Genomic DNA, 18,431 nt, shown 5'->3' with positions numbered 1-18,431 from the left:
AGCCCTCTTTAAATAGGCTTCAAAGTAGCTGATTGTCAGGCACCTTTTCATTAGTTATGCTAAGACTACTTTTTGGTGTTACGACTCCTTAGGCTTTATATAGTATTTTACATACCTGATCTTCTAATCAATACAAGAAGGACCAGTATTATTAACCCTGTATTAATGATGGAAGCTGTGGCTAAGAAGCTTCTGTGATGGTCCCTTTAACTATCTAGGGGATGTGGATGAGGAGATTTGGCTAAAACTAGGAGAGTCATGAGAGGTGGCTTGTGGAATTCAATAAGGTGTGTCTAGCACTGGTTGCACTTTTGTGGACAGGCAATGTGGTATGGCAGCTAGAACAGATTTGGGGAACCGTTTATGGCCCACCAGATGTTGTGGGTCTGCAATTTCCAGCATCCCTCTCTGGGGGCTATGCTGACTGGGACTGATGGGAGTCCCACATTTGATGGGCCAAAGGTTCTCCTTCCCTGGATAAAAAAGTGACAACACACAAAGAGATCTGGATTCAAAGGCTTTCTTAACCTTGAAATCCACTGGGTAATTTTGGGCAAGATACCCATCCCAACCCTAAGATGCAAGGCTGTTGGGACGGTGTGCTGGGGCTGGGCAGGGAGAAGGGAATCTTAATGTAAAACAGGGTCAGCCCACCCATGAGGCGAGGTGAAGCAATGGCCTCAACGCCGCAGGCTCAAGACTATTGGGAGGGGCAGCAGATTCCAGCAAAATGTGCTAGGCCGGCCCTGATGTAAGATGACTTAGGCAATTCATACCTAACTGGAAAGTATTGCATATAATTCCCAATCACAAATAATTGAAGCTTTAGGAGAGTCAAGTAACCATTTTGTGTTTATTTGTTTACAGAAAACGATGCTGGGTTGCAGATGGCTTACAACAATTTCTGGCATGAAGATAAGCTACAAAGCACAAAAAGAAGAAAAATTTTAAAAATCCCCACAGACAAATGAACTCGGAACAAAACAAGAACAAAAATGGCATTTTCATGGCATTGAAGAGTTCTTTATTTTTCCTCAAGTTTTCTTTTCTTAAAAAAAAAAAAAAAGCAAAAGGAACTAAAGACATTCACAGGAACCAGACTTGCTCTTCAGGTGACAATATTCAAGCATGTTCTTTTATTACATTTAAATTGGGGGGAAATACTGAACAGAGCATGGTGCTTGGAGAACTGAGACACTGGCAATAGTTGGTATACTCCAACCCTCCTTAAAACTCTGATTTGAGATATGGATGGAAAAAACCTTTCAGTCCCTCCAGTTGGTCACACCCTGTGTGTTTGTAAAGAGATTTTACCCCCCACAGTATTTAGAGAATGGTTTGCAAATGTATCTTTTAATATCATATTTTATGGATATACTGCAATATATTTAATTAGAAAGGGAGCAACCTGGACTTCAGGGCACCTTCTCTTTTTAGGCAAGCTAGTTCTTATTTGCAGCCAAGGAGTTTTCCTGGTTATTTAAGATTTTGGGTTGTTTTACAAAAATGTTAACAAGCCAGAAGTGAGACTGGCAAAGGGATGCCCTCTTCGGAGAGTAAACCCTAATTGCAAATTAAAATCCCATAAAGTTCGCTGGGTGCTGTTCGCAAATGGATGAGGGAAACCCAAACACCATTTCGATTTCAGAGAGGCAGCCCCCTGCTTCGCCTGCCAAACTGTACATGCAGCAAGGAGCACACAACTCCTTTGTGAGGGCATCCCTGTAGGAAACACAAGCTGAGCATGTTCACAGGCTACTTTTCTAGGTGTATGCTGAAAAGAGAGAGGGGGGCACATGCCTAAAAAATGCAATGTGCTGCCCAACTTAAAAGAAAAACAGCATGGGAAATGGTTCTCTGGCTTTAACTCTGGGACACATTTTGAGCAAAGAGTATAATTAAAAAAGAAATGGCAGAACATAATCAAAGAGACCGAACTAAGCCTGGGGAAATTATATTGTCCGATAACCCTGCCTTGTTGGCCATCTCCCTCCTGTCTTTAATGCTTTTCACAATGTCATGATGGCTATCATTTCGTTTAACACTAGCTAATCTGTATTTGTAACCTTCTAGATGATAGGATTGGAAAGATTCCAGCACTGGCAGTCCCGTCCCCCCCCCCCCCCCAGCATCTATCTCTCTCTCTCTGTTTGGGTTTTGATCTTTCCAGGAGCTGCCCACTACTTGCCCTGCCTGCCAATTCGTTCTTGGATCAGCTTCTCGCTCAGCTCCCACAAGGCTGCTGCAGTCATTTCATTCTGCGCCTCTTGCGATGGCAGGCAACGGCAGCAGTTGTTGAAGTACATCCCTCCCAGGCCTTCCAGTTCTGGGGCAACAGCACAGTAGACAGTCGTGGCCGCTCCTTGTTGCTGCAATTAAAGAGAGAGAGAGAGAGAGAAAGGTGGGAAATAAGCACACTGGATTTTTAAGAAAAAAAATTAAAGATTCCAAAGACAGGGCAGAAGAAGAAAGCACCATTGTCGAGGGCAGATTAACAACTTGACCTCCGTACAGAATGAGCCCACCCACCTCATTCCACCTTTTGTGCATTCTTATAAGCACTGGCTTTGAGTTAAAGTGTTCGCAACTCAAAGGGGCAATTTTTCAAAATTAGCCTGATATTTGTAGAGTTTGTGCACCATTACCCAACTGATCCTACAGGAAATAACATGTTGGCAGTGTCTCCCACTGTGGCTGGGTGATTTCAGCCCAGCAATGCAATAGTTGTCAATCTGCCCCAGCAAATGATGCAGCTTTCTTGTCGGCATCTGGAGTCAAATTCTAAGGTGACTTGGCTGTCACACTTTAACATTCTTCCTATACGTAAGAACCCCTCTTCCCATACAAACACAGGTGTTGTTTTTACTCAGGGTTTTTGCCATTGTTGGATAATAAGCTCGGGGATATAACCACCCAGCAATTTTGTGTTGTTCAGATATCTCCAGAAGGCTCTGGAGAAGAAAGAGGAGAACCCCTTTCAAATTGGTGCACACTATGGTCACAGCCACAGCATACATTTAAAGTGTATTTAAAGCACATGGCTTCTCCTAATTAAGCCTAAGAAATGTAGTCTGTTAAGGGTGCTGGGAACTGTAGTTCCACAAGCGATAAACTACACTTCCCAGGATTCTTTGGGTGAAGCCATGTCCTTTAAATGCACTTTGTATGCATGGTGTGGGTGTGGCCTATGATACTATGCACCAGGTTGCCTCTATGCATTTACTCTAGTGTGGAGCCTGGGCTCCATGTGTAGACTAATAAACATGGGGAAGTTTCTGCGAGCACAGTTCTAGCTTAAAGTGGGAGCTGTAATCTCATCACAGTTAAATAGTTTACAGTTTCTTACAAAATGTTTAAAGCATTGTAAATGGGGGAATTTTTTTTTATCAGATCTTGAGATACTTACTGCTTTGCTCTTCACAGCAAACTAATGCAATTTTATTTTTATTATTTTAAAACCTCTTGTTCCAAATGAACCCAGGCACTCCAATTATGGCTTATCATATAAAGTGCAATCGGGACTGATGCCAAAACTGTCCATATATCTCTGGTCAACAACTTAAATTGTGTGGGTAACACCAGCCACAATAAAGAATGTGGCTGTGCATAAACTAAGGTAGGGAGATTCTGCTTTTTCTCTAGAAATGTATAAATCTTTATGAAACAGAGCAGGGAGCTTAGAGCCAGGAAGAGACCATGTCCTTCCTCATGTCTCTTGCTTTCAGTTCAAAAGCCCAATAGTCCCATGCAGGCAGAGTGCTTCCCATGACCAGCTATAGACAATGCAGAAGACTGGGTCAAAAAAGATTAACCTCTCACATGCAGGAGGATAGAAGAATGGTTACAGCATTGTGCAGAAAAGTTGGCACTGCATCAAACTGTGTTCTTTCACTTGTGCAATCACTTGCACAAGCAGAAACACGAGAACTTGCTACAGAACCTGCCCTTTGTGGCACTGAGCGAACGCTCACACAAGGGTGTGCAGGACACAGCTTCTGTCTATTTTTCTTTCTACTTTGAATCCTTTCTACTTTTTTGAATCCAGCCTAGAACATCTTGACCTCACTATGCTCAGGGCTGTGTGAGTACCACAATTAATTCCACACTCAGCCAGTTGAGAATGACAGAGCCCATTCAGAAAAGCTGTAAGAACAAGGTGCTATTTTGAAGTCTCAATGAAAAACAGTATGTGTGATCATTTGGGAAGACAGTGTCCATTCAGGTCTACTTTTAAAACCAATACAGTTTACACAGCAAGTTAAGATTGTTTATCAGCATTGCTTTCCTTCCTATGTATCCGAATAAAGAGACTTACAAAGTCAAGATTAAAGTCACTGCCATTGCAGGGAACTAATGTGATAGTGGCAACCATTTTTCCTGGTCCCTAAATTATGTTATTCTTTGCAACATTTATGGTATCTCACAAGTTTGCTGCTGAGTAACAGGACAGTGGCAATCAGAAATAATTTATGGGGTGGAATTGGATCTTTCAATGACATTATCACCCCAATGAAAATACTTGCTGGGCAAACAACAACAACAACAAAACATTTCTCCAAATGGGATAATCAGAAAGGCTGCTGTGTCAACTCCCAACACCCCATTAGGTTGGCATTGGCCACAGTATGTAAAATTAGGGCTTATTCACATATATGCCTGCACGTCGTTCACTGATGGTGTGACCCAGATGTGGGAAATCTTTGGCCCTCCACGTTTATTAATTTATATCCTGCTTATCTGCCAAAATGGCTTTAATTGTTACTGAACTACAACTCCCCTCTTTCCTGGCCATTCACCATGCTTGCTGGGGCTGATGGGCGCTGTAGTTCAGCAATACAGTGGTACCTCTGGTTACGAACTTAATTTGTTCCAGAGGTCTGTTCTTAACCTGAAACCGTTCTTAACCTGAGGTACCACTTTAGCTAATGGGGCCTCCCGCTGCCGCTGCTGCTGCACGATTTCTGTTCTTATCCTGTGGCAAAGTTCTTAAACCGAGGTACTACTTCCGGGTTAGCAGTGTTTGTAACCTGAGGTACTATTGTATCCGGAGTGCCAAAGGTTTCCCACATCAGCTGTAAACAGAACCCAGTGAAAAGATTGCTTGCTGCAGCCTGCTCTACATAACCCTACAACTCAGTTGTACAGTTTTTAAAATCCCAAGATCCGCAGCAGTGAACCCCTTCCCATGCTGCTGTCCCAGCTGTTTGGCTGCCATACACAAAATATATAGAGATAGCAATGAAGCTCAGCAGGCTCTAACCTGGACATGAACTCCTGGAGTTCTTAATAAGGCCATGGGGGCTCATTAACAAGGCCCAAAATTCTTCTCCAGCATCTTGGTTTACCCACCCAGCTCCCCAAGCCCCATTTCCTTTAAAAAACCAATTTGCTTGGTTCATGTTGCAGTGATAGTAAAAGTGGTGTTTTCAACCCATTTCCCAATTACCCCTAAAATGGAACGCAGCTTTTCTAAAGCTGCTGCACACTGGGTCAAAATGTGCACACTGTTGTTGCGCAGTTCATTATTATATTATAATTTGCAAAAATTAAATACAAACTTGTATTTAATTTCAAAAGGAATTAATCAAAATGAAAAAAGAAAAGTTTAAAACAAAACAAAAACCAAACAGAATCTCTATCATAATGTTTAGCAACAGGTGTACATTTCACGTCCAAGGGCATACTTTGGGGGTAAATGAACACTTTCAAAAGAGGAATTGCTTAAAGACATTCAGTCCTAGGAGTTGCTCAGTTTTCCCCTTAGCCAACACCCACTCCCAGCATCTTGGTCCATGCAAGAAGCCATGGAACAAGATGACCACGTTGAGTCTAGACAAAATATTGTGACCTGCAAAATATGTTCAATTAAAATTCAGAGGAGTCTTTTATTTGCTCCTAAATTTGTTGTATGACAAGAGATCTGCTTTTTTGGGGGGGTGGGGAAAGTGGTTATATTAGAGTTACTGACTGAGGAAGGAGGTGGGTAACTGCTGAACTCGAAGTGCTGTATGAAGTCAAACCTGAATAAGGAATTGCAATCCATTTGAATTTTTTGTCTGTTTTTACTTATTCTGGTGAGACACTACTCCTTTCAAACCTGGTGTTTGAAAGCTCTTATTCTTTTCAAAGCAGAGCAGATATGTTTCTCATTATTTCTAAACCAAAAGCTCCTGTTCCCGCTACATTTAATGTGTTGGGGCTTTGTTTTGTTTCCCAGTGTGTTAAACTATTTAATGTCAGTTTCATGAAAACATTTTATAAAATTCAAAACCTGGATAAGAATTAACTCTATAAGCCAATGTAATAGAATAGAGAATGGTAGCCTCTCTGTATTTTAGTTTAGTTCTTTCAGCTAGGTTAAAGAATTTCACAGCATGAATATAATAACTCTATTACATTATAGATCAATCCAAAAGCAAATATAGAACAGTTGTCATTTTCATAGACGTGTATAGGATTTTTCCTTAAGGGCAAAATAAAGCTAATGTGATCTATGCAAAAGACTAGTCTTTCTGCTCTTGCCAATATGTTTTGCTCTCCTGTATTCCAGCACAGACTCACTCCAATGATAAAATTATAAATAAAATTATTCATAGTCTTCTGTTTACCCTCTTATGCATATATCAGTTTAACTGCCATCACCCAAACTTCAGTAATCCAAACTAAATATCAACTATGTAGTCTTCCATATAACTGATGCTTTGCATGACACCACATAAATACACTTCCTCATTTATACAGACCTCTTCTTGTTAAGGCCACCACTCAATTAAATGAATCTTTGTCAAATAATCATATGAGTTTTAATTAGAATTATTACCTGCTGAAAGAAACTGTAGCTGCGTAATCGGATGAGTTTTAGTCAATTGATTTCATTTGCATACATCTTCATGGGCATAAAACTGATAGATTTGAAGAAAAATAATGCCAGGCTACTCAAAAGTAACAGTTTTTATAAAGGTTTGTTTTGTTTTGTTTTTTAATGTTTCATTGATTTAACAATATCTCTCTTGTTTTGAACTGAAGCAATACTATATCCGGGACACTGAAAATGGTGGTTTGCAAATAAAGACGGGGGGAAATTGATTCAGTTTGCAGTTAAAGGCAAAACCACGTAATTCATACTTCTCAAAATGCTACATAGACTGAAACACAGTCACCCTTTGAAATTCACATTTTCCCTCAGTTTTCAAGGCAGTTCTTCAGCCAAGTAGAAAAATGCATATACTAGGGTATATTTTTAATATAAATGCACATATCACTGAAAATTACATACAAAAATGTATTATATTAAGGGAAATTGCTTTGCAAAAATGAATCAGGAGAAATTAACTCTAAAGTAATGATAAATTTTCATAGAGCCTTTAAAAAAAATGCAAAAGGTTGTTTAAATGTGCAGAACGGAATTTAAGACTTCAAAAACTAGAAAGACAGAGAAACTGAAATTGATAGATTCATCCTAATCCTAAATACACCCTACAATCTTTATCTTTTAAAGCTTGCTTTAATCATCATCACATGGCTTTCAGTGACATGTGCTCTGTGCCACATCAGTACACTGTGCACTCCATGTTAAACAGCTTAATTAAAAACCTCTCAAACAATGAGTGTGTCACTTGTCACAAACGGCCAGTGATCTATTGTGATACCAAGCAGGGGAGGGAGATGGTGTGGGCTTTAGGCCATCAAAACAACTTTTGTTTCAGCTCTTTTTAAACTGTCAAAAGATTGTCAGGTGCGTATGGCACTAATGATGCAAGTAGAGGTCTGCTGGCATTAACTTCTAACAAAAGCAGGACACTGAAATGCATGGGATAAAGAACTTTGCAGCAGCCCAAATGAATCTTTAACCGTGCCTCAAATACTATTTCCAATCCAGTTACACATTTAAGAGTCACCAGACTGGAGCTGTCAACATAACTCTTCTTAGGAGAGGAAACACACCAAAGAAGCTTGTTGTGAATTAAGTTTGAGAGCATGTTAGTAATTATTCTGCAGTATAGATTAGATTAGGTTTGATTTATATTGTGACAAAACCACACACACACACACACACACACACACCATAAAAATACAATCAGCACTTTTAAGTGTTGTTTTAAAATTTGTATCGCCTTTCAATTTGCTTTTATTTTCTGAACTTTAAAATACTATTCCCTAAATCAACTTAAAGAACACACACACATACAAAATCATCCAACTACCAGACAGTTTTCATACAATACCAAGTTTGGTGGTCACCTCGGGCCAGAGGTACAAATGCCTCAGGCCCTCCAAGCCTCTCAAATCTGGCCCTTTGGATTCTCGTCACACCACAGCTGCACCACAGCCACACACACACATCAATGGCCCTGCTCTACAACTCTTTTGACTGTTTCTGCCCAATGCTGTCACTTGCTTGCCTGGATCAATCTTCCGGCCCACTGATAAGGCAAGGTGAGGTGCCCGCCTTGAGTAGTGGAAGTCAAAGAGGAGGGATCCACTTTGCTGGCTGCCCCACCTCCAGCGAAGTGGTGCCAACAGCAGTACCAGTATCTGGTGAGATCTGGTGAGATCTTGTGGAGTACACAAGATCTCATGAGAGTTCAGTGAGATCTCGCCGGAAGCCAGCACCGTTGCTGGTGCTTCATGGACACTGCCGCACAACTCAGGTAAGAGATGCAGCACTGGTGGTGGGGTGGCAGCAAGGGGGCTGGCCCTGGCCTGGACAGAGGGTAGAAATGGGTGTGTGGGTATATAAGAACTAGCCCACTGTTCCAAGTTAAAATTTCCCTTTGTTGCTCCACCCACGTTTACCTCTGGCCCAGCCCATTGCTGAAATGTGTCCCCAGGAAGTCTGCCCAGAAGGGAACACATGCCTTGGACTGAGAAAGTTTCCCCACCCCATCCAAAAAATGATTAGAAATGTTTCTTTTCATATGGCTTCAAATTACTGTCCAATTTACTTTCTGTTTAAGGCATTTTCAAATATTATCTAATCTCCAAAGTTTCACATTTCACACACATCTTATTTTTTCATCTGTTGAGTAACTATGCTTTAATTTACAACAAGGAATATATCTAGGAAAATCAAATGGTATTTTATTGGGACCACTCCCCCCATGATGCAATGAATAATAATAATGGTTGCATGAAGAAATTGAGTACTGCAGGGGAAAGTGTTCCCTTTAGTCTTTTCATTTCTACATGCAGTGGGGATGCTAACTAAAACTTGGAAGAGAACAACAACAAAAAAGGCTTTCCCTCCAACTTTTACATAAAGCACACTTTTAGGTTTCCTTGTTCACAAGGCAAATACTTTAAAAAACAAAATTATGAACCTTTTTTAACTTATTAGCAAGAGGTGTTTTCATATGCTGCACTCTCCTTGGCCTGAACCACACTGGGCATGACTCAGTGATCAGTCCCACTGATGTAAATGGGAAAGATTTGAGTATGTGCTTTTTGCCTTCCCAAGGAAATCTGTGTGATCCAAAATATTTTATTTTGGAAGTGTCGTGCCCTTTAGATGCAGACCTTCGTGTTGTTCTTCAATTTTGTTACACACAAAATCCCATAATTTCTGCTTTGAATCTTTGGTACTAATCCAAAAAAAAAGGAAAGAAAAGCAAAAAAAAAAAAAAAAAGCCATATTAATGGACTCCTCTAGTTTACTGCCATCACTCAGCTAGATTCAAATAAGTGGGAGTGCCTATTGCCAAGCAAACAAACAAAAAAAACCCTGCATGAACAAAAAGTATTTATTAGCATTTCTTTGGATTATCACCCTCCACCCCAATACTGAGGCTATATTTTTCCAGAGATGAATTACATACACAAATTTCATGTCTGGCTTAGCATTTTGACTGCTCTTAGAATAATAAATCAGTCTACCTGCTTACTCCATCTTCTGTATTTCCATCTTCTGGAATATCACACACCTACATTTCTTTATGAATGCACTTCAAATTGCTTTTTCCCAAAAACAGCAGGCATTCCTCCTGTTCAGGCTAACATGCAGCACAGGTTCAGGGCCTCACATCCCCGAGGAAGTGAGGAGAATAAATAGGGTCGTACCATAGGATTTCTGGAGTTGCACCGGGAGACTTGCCAAATGGCCCAAAACATTTTCTCCCATACAGAGTTCTTGAAGGTATTACAGGGATAAAAGTGTTATTAACTAGCTATAAGTTTTCAGACACCTATTTTTTTTTTTAATAATTGTGATCAATTAGGCAGTGAATACAAATTAACATTGAACTATCTTAATGCTACAGGGAACTAGGCTTTTCATAGTCATGTATGACTTTAAAAACTCATAAATATAAGTAATGCATCCATTAGTATTCTAATATAGTCTTGTGCTCCTGGTGGAAAGACATTATAGGGCTAATGTTTCGTTTTCTGCCTTGGCTATTTTCAAAGCGCATGTTTATTTTCTAAATTTAGCATCCAGTACTAAAGTAGGGATAAATATATAGCATATATTTTAACAAAACAAAGCCGTAAATGACAAATACAATCAATTCTAAATAATAATGGAGGCAAGTGCTACTGTACTTTTAAAGTGATATGGATGAACTCATCAGACATTATTATTGTTGTTGTTATTAAATACAGGGGGAGAAACGCACAACGAGGAGATTGAGTGGAAATAGCTCAATGCGCAGTGATTTGATTGAGATAAAGCCTAAATTCAAAGCAGGCAATTCCCATGAAGTATGTGACTTCAAGTAGTTCCGTTAAAATCATCACATTTTGTGGTTGGTTAAGCGAAGCAAACACTTTCCAAAGAGAGATGAGCAGAGAGATACAAGAGCTTGATGACTGTGCCACCTTGGCAGGAATAATTTATGATGCAGCAATGGGGGCAGGGAATGGAGGGGGAGAAATGAAGTAATGAGAACATATTTCAGGCTATAGAATACCTGACATTCTCTCTGTGTGTGTGCACATGTGCCCTCACCACCTTCTCAGGCATTCTTGAGGTGACAGCAAAATCCTATCCCACTGGGAAAAAAATGTTTTAAAAATTGCAGGCACTTCAATAGCATATAGATATCAATAGCATATCTTTCACCACTGTTTCTTAGATAACTCCATTCACCTCTCAACAAGAGGATCGCAGATGCGTCCATCCAGCTCTTGCCAGCAGATCAGAGGGCCAGTTTTACAGCTAATTTAAACTTACAGGAGAAGCATATAGCACAGCCTATCCTGTCCCGCCTTTAAGCTGCAGGTACGGAAAAAAAACATGTCTGCAAAACTCATTGCACATACACAGCCACTAAGTCAGGTAAAAGAGGGTTAGTCTAGATTTCTCCACATTTCAATCCAGTTCCAACCATAAAGGCATACAGGGTGCTGACAAACATGGAGGACTGACCTGCACTGCTGAAGCAGTTTCCACAGGTACCTTCCCAGTCCAGCAAAGATGTGTCCATGGAGAACATAGCTTCTATTTTCCTGTGTGGTTCGGAACTGAGAGTGTCAGACTCTGCCCAGTAGATGTCACCTTAGTTTGATATCTCTGTGCTAGGGAAATCCTGGCCCCCATGTTAATCTGCCTTCAGCAAAATTCTTGGTTGGAAGTAACAAGAAACAGACTGGTTTCTCGGATCATCAGACTGTAGCGCTCTCACACAAACACCAGCAAACTCCATCCAGGCAAGCACCACAATGCAAGGACATATTCTAGCCAGGCATAAGCACTCCATGTGGAGCAAGGCTGTTGAAGGGTATTTGGCCTGGCAAAGTCCCAAGGGTGAGATAAAGGGCCTGGAAGGAGACATATAACTGGGCGGGGCCAGCAGTGTGCTAGAATTTATACTTTAGCCAATAATAACAAATTTGTCAGTGACAGAGTGTAGAGAAGCGCCGTGCTGTGTAAGAAGAAAGGCCTACCTAGTTTAGCATCCAGTTCTCACAGTGGCTAACCACATGCCTATGGGAAGCCCACAAGCAGGATCTGAGCACAAGAGAACAACCATGCCGCCAACAGTGCATTCTCAGAGAGACAGAGACAGAGAGAGAGACAGAGAGAGAGGAGGTGTCAAACCACTAAATGTATTTCTAAGCTTGGGATTTTGGACCTTCTCAGCAACTTAGAGAACCCTGAATATTCTATGTCATGGTTCTGATTCCACTATCACTTCTCACCAGTTAGCGCATGAAAACAACATTTGGGAAATGGAGTGTGCAGTCCTATATCCATTGGGAGCAAGCTCCATTGAATGAGACTTACTTCTGTGCATACATGTATAGGATTGCGTTGCAAATGTTATTCTAGTGGAAAGTAAACACTTACCTTAGACTTTGTTATGTTAATTCAACCAGCTGAAATCAGATCTGTTATCACTATAATGGATACCACCTCTGGGAACTAGTGGTATATCTGTGCCTGTAGTGTGACATTTCAAACTACAAGTGGGAGCCAACAGGACTGAATATTCAGATATAGATACACACACAAACATACCCTTTCTACACAGAATATCAAGGAAAAGACTAAGCGACAGACATCTAGTTAGTGCGCTGGGAATTTTTATATATGGAGGAAGTAACACAATCTTCTGAGACTCCTGTGCAGTGCAGTGCAGTTCTGCCTAGATACAGGCTTGGGACCACAGAACAAAGCCCAATAATGCCAGATTCTAATACTTGGTCCCAGAGCTTGGTGTCAGGAAACAAAGCCTACTGAATCCACCCTCATATGTGAGGCTTCAAAATCCTACATTGCCTAAACCTTTAGTGATACTGAGCAAATTTGTTCTCATCTAACTTCTGATTTCTTTGTTTTATGATACAACAGCAAATCACAAGAAAACAAAGTGGGGTGAGGGAGACCTGCCACAATCTTTATTTTGTCCTCATAATTCTCACCAGTACTGTGTGAGAAATGTGGATACAAAAATAATCTATAAAATCTTATTTTCTCCCAGCTATTCATTTGCAGTTAATTCCCAACCTTAGTTTGTTACAAAAACTGCAAGCTAGCAAGGATATGCATAGTGTTTTCTGGATCTAACTTTCCCCTCCTACATGCACAGTACATTCTCTCCATATATTATGGAAGATAAACTCTCCATACTTCTCAAGTAGGAAAACTGAAAGAGGATTTCATTGCCACTGCCGAGGCATTATAACTTACTTAGAGGTTTTCTTTCCGAACTGCATTCAGTGCATGCAATTTGATTAAAACTACACTTTGGGTTTTAACTGTACAAAAGGAAAATTTATCCATTGTAATAAATATATTTTAAGAAAAAAATCATGGTCTTTGCCTTTAACCCCCTGGTCCCCTCAATCTGAAGAGAATCGGGATGAAATGAAGATTGGAAACATTAATTTCCTTTCACATTGTAGATTAGAAACCTGGGACTGTCTTCCAGACATGGTCAGCCCTACTGACCAAGGTGAGGCAGCCATCTCAAGAGCCAGATGCTGAGGAGCCATGAGGGAAGAAGTATGTGTGACCTGAGGCCTGTCCTGAATCCAGTAAGATATCCTGGTGACCTCAGGTGCACTAGATGATATTGTCCAGTACAGTGGAGGCTGCTTCATTAGGCCAAATGGGGGACTGCCCCACCAACCTCAGTTTTGCCCACTTAATTACTATTAGTTGGGGGTGAGAGGGCTCTGCCTGCCATATAGGCGCCACCTGTGTTGAAGTAAGATTCATCTACCAGAATGGTTGGTTTTTGTACATGAAATGAAAAGGCACCATCTTGTCCTTTACTCCAGAAAATAATAGACATATTACAAAGTTCTCTGAACAGCTTGAAGATTCTCAACTGGGGTGGGGTGGGCTTTAGATTTTATACTTGTTTATACAGTATTACTGAAACTGCATTAAGGGCATGTGGAGCTAAGTAGCCAGATAAAAGTGAGCTTCCTATGTAAGCGTATTGTTTTTTCCTTTGAAACAGAACCACCTCTATGCAAAGGAGAGACACACACATAAGCACTCCAATAAAAAGGGGGGGGGGGAACTATGTTGACCAGAAGCCACTTGGCAAAGTGCTATTAGATCCTCAGTTGCATAGACTGTTCACTTCTAAACTGGAATCTTCACTTCTGGAATCTGTCTGAAACTGATCTAGATCCATCTTGGTCTTTATTACAACTCTTTGCATTTTCTAGAGCTAATACTTAAGAAGCATGAGTCACTGAATTCCTCTTGTGCTACCTGCATTTCTTCTCTGCTTTGTGTGTGTCTGTTGCCGTAAATAGAACTGGATATGCCACCTAGCAGTGATGGCATAAGAAAAGGTAGAAACAGTTACTCTTCCAACTTATATTTCAGTTTAATAAAGAAATAAGAAATTGCTCCACCTGTTCCACAAAAGGAAGCTTTAGTAAGAAAACAATGAATGTTCATTTTAATTTTCCATCTCGAGCTACAAGAGAATTTAGTATGGCAGCATAGTGTGTCCTTTGTTCTAGTGTTGGTGGAGTCCATGGGCAACAGAGAGTGACACACAACAACCACTCAAACTCCCCAAGTTAGAGTTTGCCCTTCTTTCAGTGGGAGGCAGATGGCTTATGTGCAGGTATATTTGATCCAAACCAAGCTTTCATCTTGGGTAGTTACATGGGTTAAGGGCCTGAGAAAGGGCTGCACATCCCCATTTGTAATGTATGATTCTTCCATCCAGTTCAGGGAACCCAGATGAACATGCAGATGGGGATAGACCTTCAGATGAGTATCAGCTATACACACAAAAATAGGTGAACTAATAAGTGGAAATTGCAGGGAAGCCAACTTCAACTAAATCTTTCCAGGTGGTGGTAGGCTCTAAATAGATTTGTCAGTGAAGGTATTTCACCATAGGCTGGGTGGTCATAGATCAGGAATGCTGTACAGTAGCTGTATCCCCACTAGATAACCTCTAAGGTAACTCCTACCCTATAATTCTCTGATCATGGGGGTGGGTGAGTGATGTTGCTTCACTGATATCTATATAATAGTTGTGGGCTTTCAAAAGGCCCAGCATACTTTTCAACACACACATCACAATTATTATATGTATCACAGCTTTGAATTTTTAATCTGTAGTTTCTAAATGTTTGGAAACTGCTCATTTGTGTTATATTCATATATCAAGTTTAGGATAGAAATGATGGTTTGCAGCATCTCCTTGGAACCACAGTTTGATCCAGGCTTAAATCATGCTTAACAGAGACCCTTTGAGATCAATGGCAGTTCACCCAAAAGAATGATTTTAAGCTTTTTGAGCTGTTTCCGCTGCTTTTTCCATTGCATGATCATACATCCAGGTTTTCCCTGACATTATGCCAATTCAGCAAAATACCCTTCTGGCGCCATTTTTACACCTGAAAACATAGGACATGTCAGGAATTTTCCTGACGTATGGCAAACTGTGGCAAGCCTACTTAAAAATCATTGTTTCAACAAGTCTCCTCTACTCAAAGCATGACTAAGGCTGGATCTACCCTCACAGCCCAATTCTAGCCACGTTTACTCAGAGGTAAATCCTATTTAATTCAATGGGGTTACTTCAAGGTAAGGTAAATAATTACTAAGTATGTTTCTGCATGAAAGTTGGCCCTTGGGGGAACAAATACCGAGAAACCCCTTCAACCTTCTGAAAACCATGAGTAGCAAAAATTGGAAAAGAGAAACAGGCCTAAATATGGCCTCTTGTTTCACACAGCCATGAGGGGGGAAATATGAAACCGAGAGAGAAATGAGCCAGAGTTTGTTGACATTTTCTTTTGTTATCTCACATTGATTGCTGTGTTTTAAGGATTTATCTGTAATTAACTTTAGTAATATATAAATATATTATTTATATAAATGTATGTATACTTAACAGTATTGTATATATTTCTACAAACCTTTTAATACTATTGATGTTACTAGCCAGAATTAAGTCTTTCTTCATGCATAATATTTCAAAGAACGGCATATCGTGGAATTTAACTGGCTTTCCTTTTTGTACAGAAATGTTTGAATCTAAATATATGGAAAGGGTTTTTGTTTGTTTTAAAGCTACGAGAGAGAACGAGACAAGACATCCTAACGGTCACTGCTGAACAACTAAATTTTCCAGGATAAAAAAATGAAAGGGGCGAAGGTGGAGGAAACGAATCTTCCCAAGTGATAATTTGAGGCACAATCTGCCAGGATTTTCTCTCGCATCACTCTATGTTCATACAAATGGGTCGGATGCGTGACGATTTCTCAGTAAATTGTTGCCCTTAGGCTTAAAACAAGAATTATTATTTTTTAATTCGTAGAAAACAGTGTGATTCCTATGGGATTAGGATCTCACCCCATTTTGAGCATTGTGTACATAATCGTCAGCATTAAAATGCACTCAGAAAGCCGGATGATGGGGCCGCAGTGTGGTAAGGAATTAAGTGTTAATTCTGTCTTCCAGAAGCTAATTAAGGGAATGTATTTTGCAATAATACAGTTCTAGTAAACAGCCTCAGCTGTCTGGACTTTGAGCTATAAGCCAGGCACTCCTGTATTATGTATGTGTGACTTTCATAGATAGACTGCTGTAAAGTGAGTTCCAGTTTAGCGCATCTCTCAGGCTAAAGACACTGGTCTTGTTAATATTTCATTTAGTACATACTGTAGAGTCTCATTTATATCACTTCTATAATTAATGGTGATAGCTTAGGCACTGCCTTTACAAGGAGAGATCCTTGTATGTTGGTCGATGGGTAATGAGAAAACAATAGATATTTCATTCACCAGCAGCTTCTTGCTAGTTAGTTAGTAGGAAATGATTGTATTGCTTTCATTGCCAGGGTAAATAACGCGCCATTGTGTTTGTGAACATTTTAAAAGCACTTGATGCAAATAGACTAGAAACAAAGCAAAAACCTTTTTAAAAAAAAGAAAAAGAAAAAAGAGAGACTTCTATTATGCTATACCTTAGCATAGAATCCAGAAGGTCTGTCTCAAAACCTTTGCCTTCTTTGGTACAAATATATCTCAATATGCATGTGCTGACTATTCAAACAACTGTATTTTAAGAAATACAATTATGCTGCCTTTCTCTTCTCCTGTGTAGATTGTAAATAAATGTAGATCTTCCTTTTGTTTCCCCCATGTAAATATATGTAAATATTAACAAGCTATGCATGCTGATATTCTAGGCAATTTCAGGTACTTTTATAATCCAAAGGCATGTACTTGAACTGGTTTGTTAAAAAAGAAAAAAGAAAAGAAAAGAAAACTACTCAAACCCTTTAAAGCTCACTAGAAATTAAAGATTTGTTACTAGACTGGTTCTCTGGTCTTCTGTGTTTGTTTTTTATTCATCTCTTTCTTTCTTTGGATGATGATTAAGCTTCTCCAGACAGAGGTCTTTTTGAAGGCTTGCTGAATGCCCTACTTTCTCACGAGCTGCGTTGGTATGCAGTGCTAAGCCATTAAATATAGTTTGCTAAACTATACCAAACATGAGCTAAAGAAATCAGTCCTTAACTTCTTGTTCCATTCCCCCCAAGGCATGTCAGATAACTGCAATGAATTTGTTATTATCATTTATTTATTTGATTTCTATCTTGCCTTTCTCCCAAGTTGGGATTCAAGGCGGCTTACAACAGTTTAAAAGCATCATTGTAGAACTAAACAATGCTAAAAACAATAGTGAAAATACAATCAAACACATTCAGAACCAGCATTAAAATACTGATTGCCCTAACAGCAGCCCAGTGGTCAACATCAGCTGCACTTAGTTTTCAATGGCGTGTCTGATTGAAAACTGAAATTGCAGTGGAAATTGCAATTGTTCGCTTATTCATCCCATGCTCAGAAGGAAATTGATCCAGCAAATACAATTGGTGTTTACCATTGTTGCTTTCAGTCTGCAAACAATAAATAACTGATTACTTCCCCCTTCCTGTTTCCTTTGTATGGGATGGAACAACGTAATTACAACATAACTTATGTAATTTACATAATAAATTGCATTAATTACATAAGTAATGTAATTTCATCCCAGCAAAGCACAAGATGAATAATGTTGTTTTTGGCAAAAGTTGAATTGCAGCAGAATAGAAAGAGTGCTGTGTGATGAATAGAGGGTAGAACGGAAACTTATAACGTTCTTCCATTCCTACTGGTCCCTTACTTGAGCAGAGAAAGTAAAACACGAAGTGCTGGGTTAGCACTATGAACTCACACTCAAACCACAATCAAGAAGCCAACGGTAGATTCCTGACTTGGGTTTGCATGAGCAAAACAACTCTTAACACATAACTCTTCACACATAACATTCAGCCAGCCAGCACAAGGCAGTATTGAGTAAGATACATGTGAGGCAGGAGTCAGTTTTCCAGATGTATGCTTCATGGTGAACTTGATCACCACAATGGCTTGGCTTTGTTGTTGTTGTTTAGTCGTTTAATCATGTCCGACTCTTCATGACCCCATGGACCAGAGAACGCCAGGCACGTCTGTCTTCCAC

General features: G+C 39.9%; 1 protein-coding gene and 1 long non-coding RNA gene across 2 annotated transcripts in view; one reads left to right on the top strand and one right to left on the bottom strand.

The window, feature by feature from the left end:
* LOC310850558 overlaps nt 1–13,957 on the top strand; it is a 224,501-nt gene extending 210,544 nt beyond the window's left edge. The window contains exon 2 of the long non-coding RNA XR_014567363.1: nt 868–13,957. This is a non-coding gene — a long non-coding RNA (uncharacterized lncRNA). The remainder of the gene's footprint in view (nt 1–867) is intronic.
* The window catches only part of WWOX (WW domain containing oxidoreductase), a 566,085-nt gene continuing 548,488 nt past the window's right edge, over nt 835–18,431 (bottom strand). The window contains exon 9 of the mRNA XM_083752075.1: nt 835–2,369. Within this exon, the coding sequence (XP_083608201.1) occupies nt 2,181–2,369 (189 nt within the window). The 3' untranslated portion in view covers nt 835–2,180. The remainder of the gene's footprint in view (nt 2,370–18,431) is intronic.

This window comes from Podarcis gaigeae, assembly GCF_964106915.1.
Source record: "Podarcis gaigeae genome assembly, chromosome: 8".
Taxonomy (NCBI): Eukaryota; Metazoa; Chordata; class Lepidosauria; order Squamata; family Lacertidae; genus Podarcis; species Podarcis gaigeae.
The sequence above is the reverse complement of the archived record's forward strand: the minus strand, read 5'-3'. Positions and strand labels throughout refer to the sequence as shown.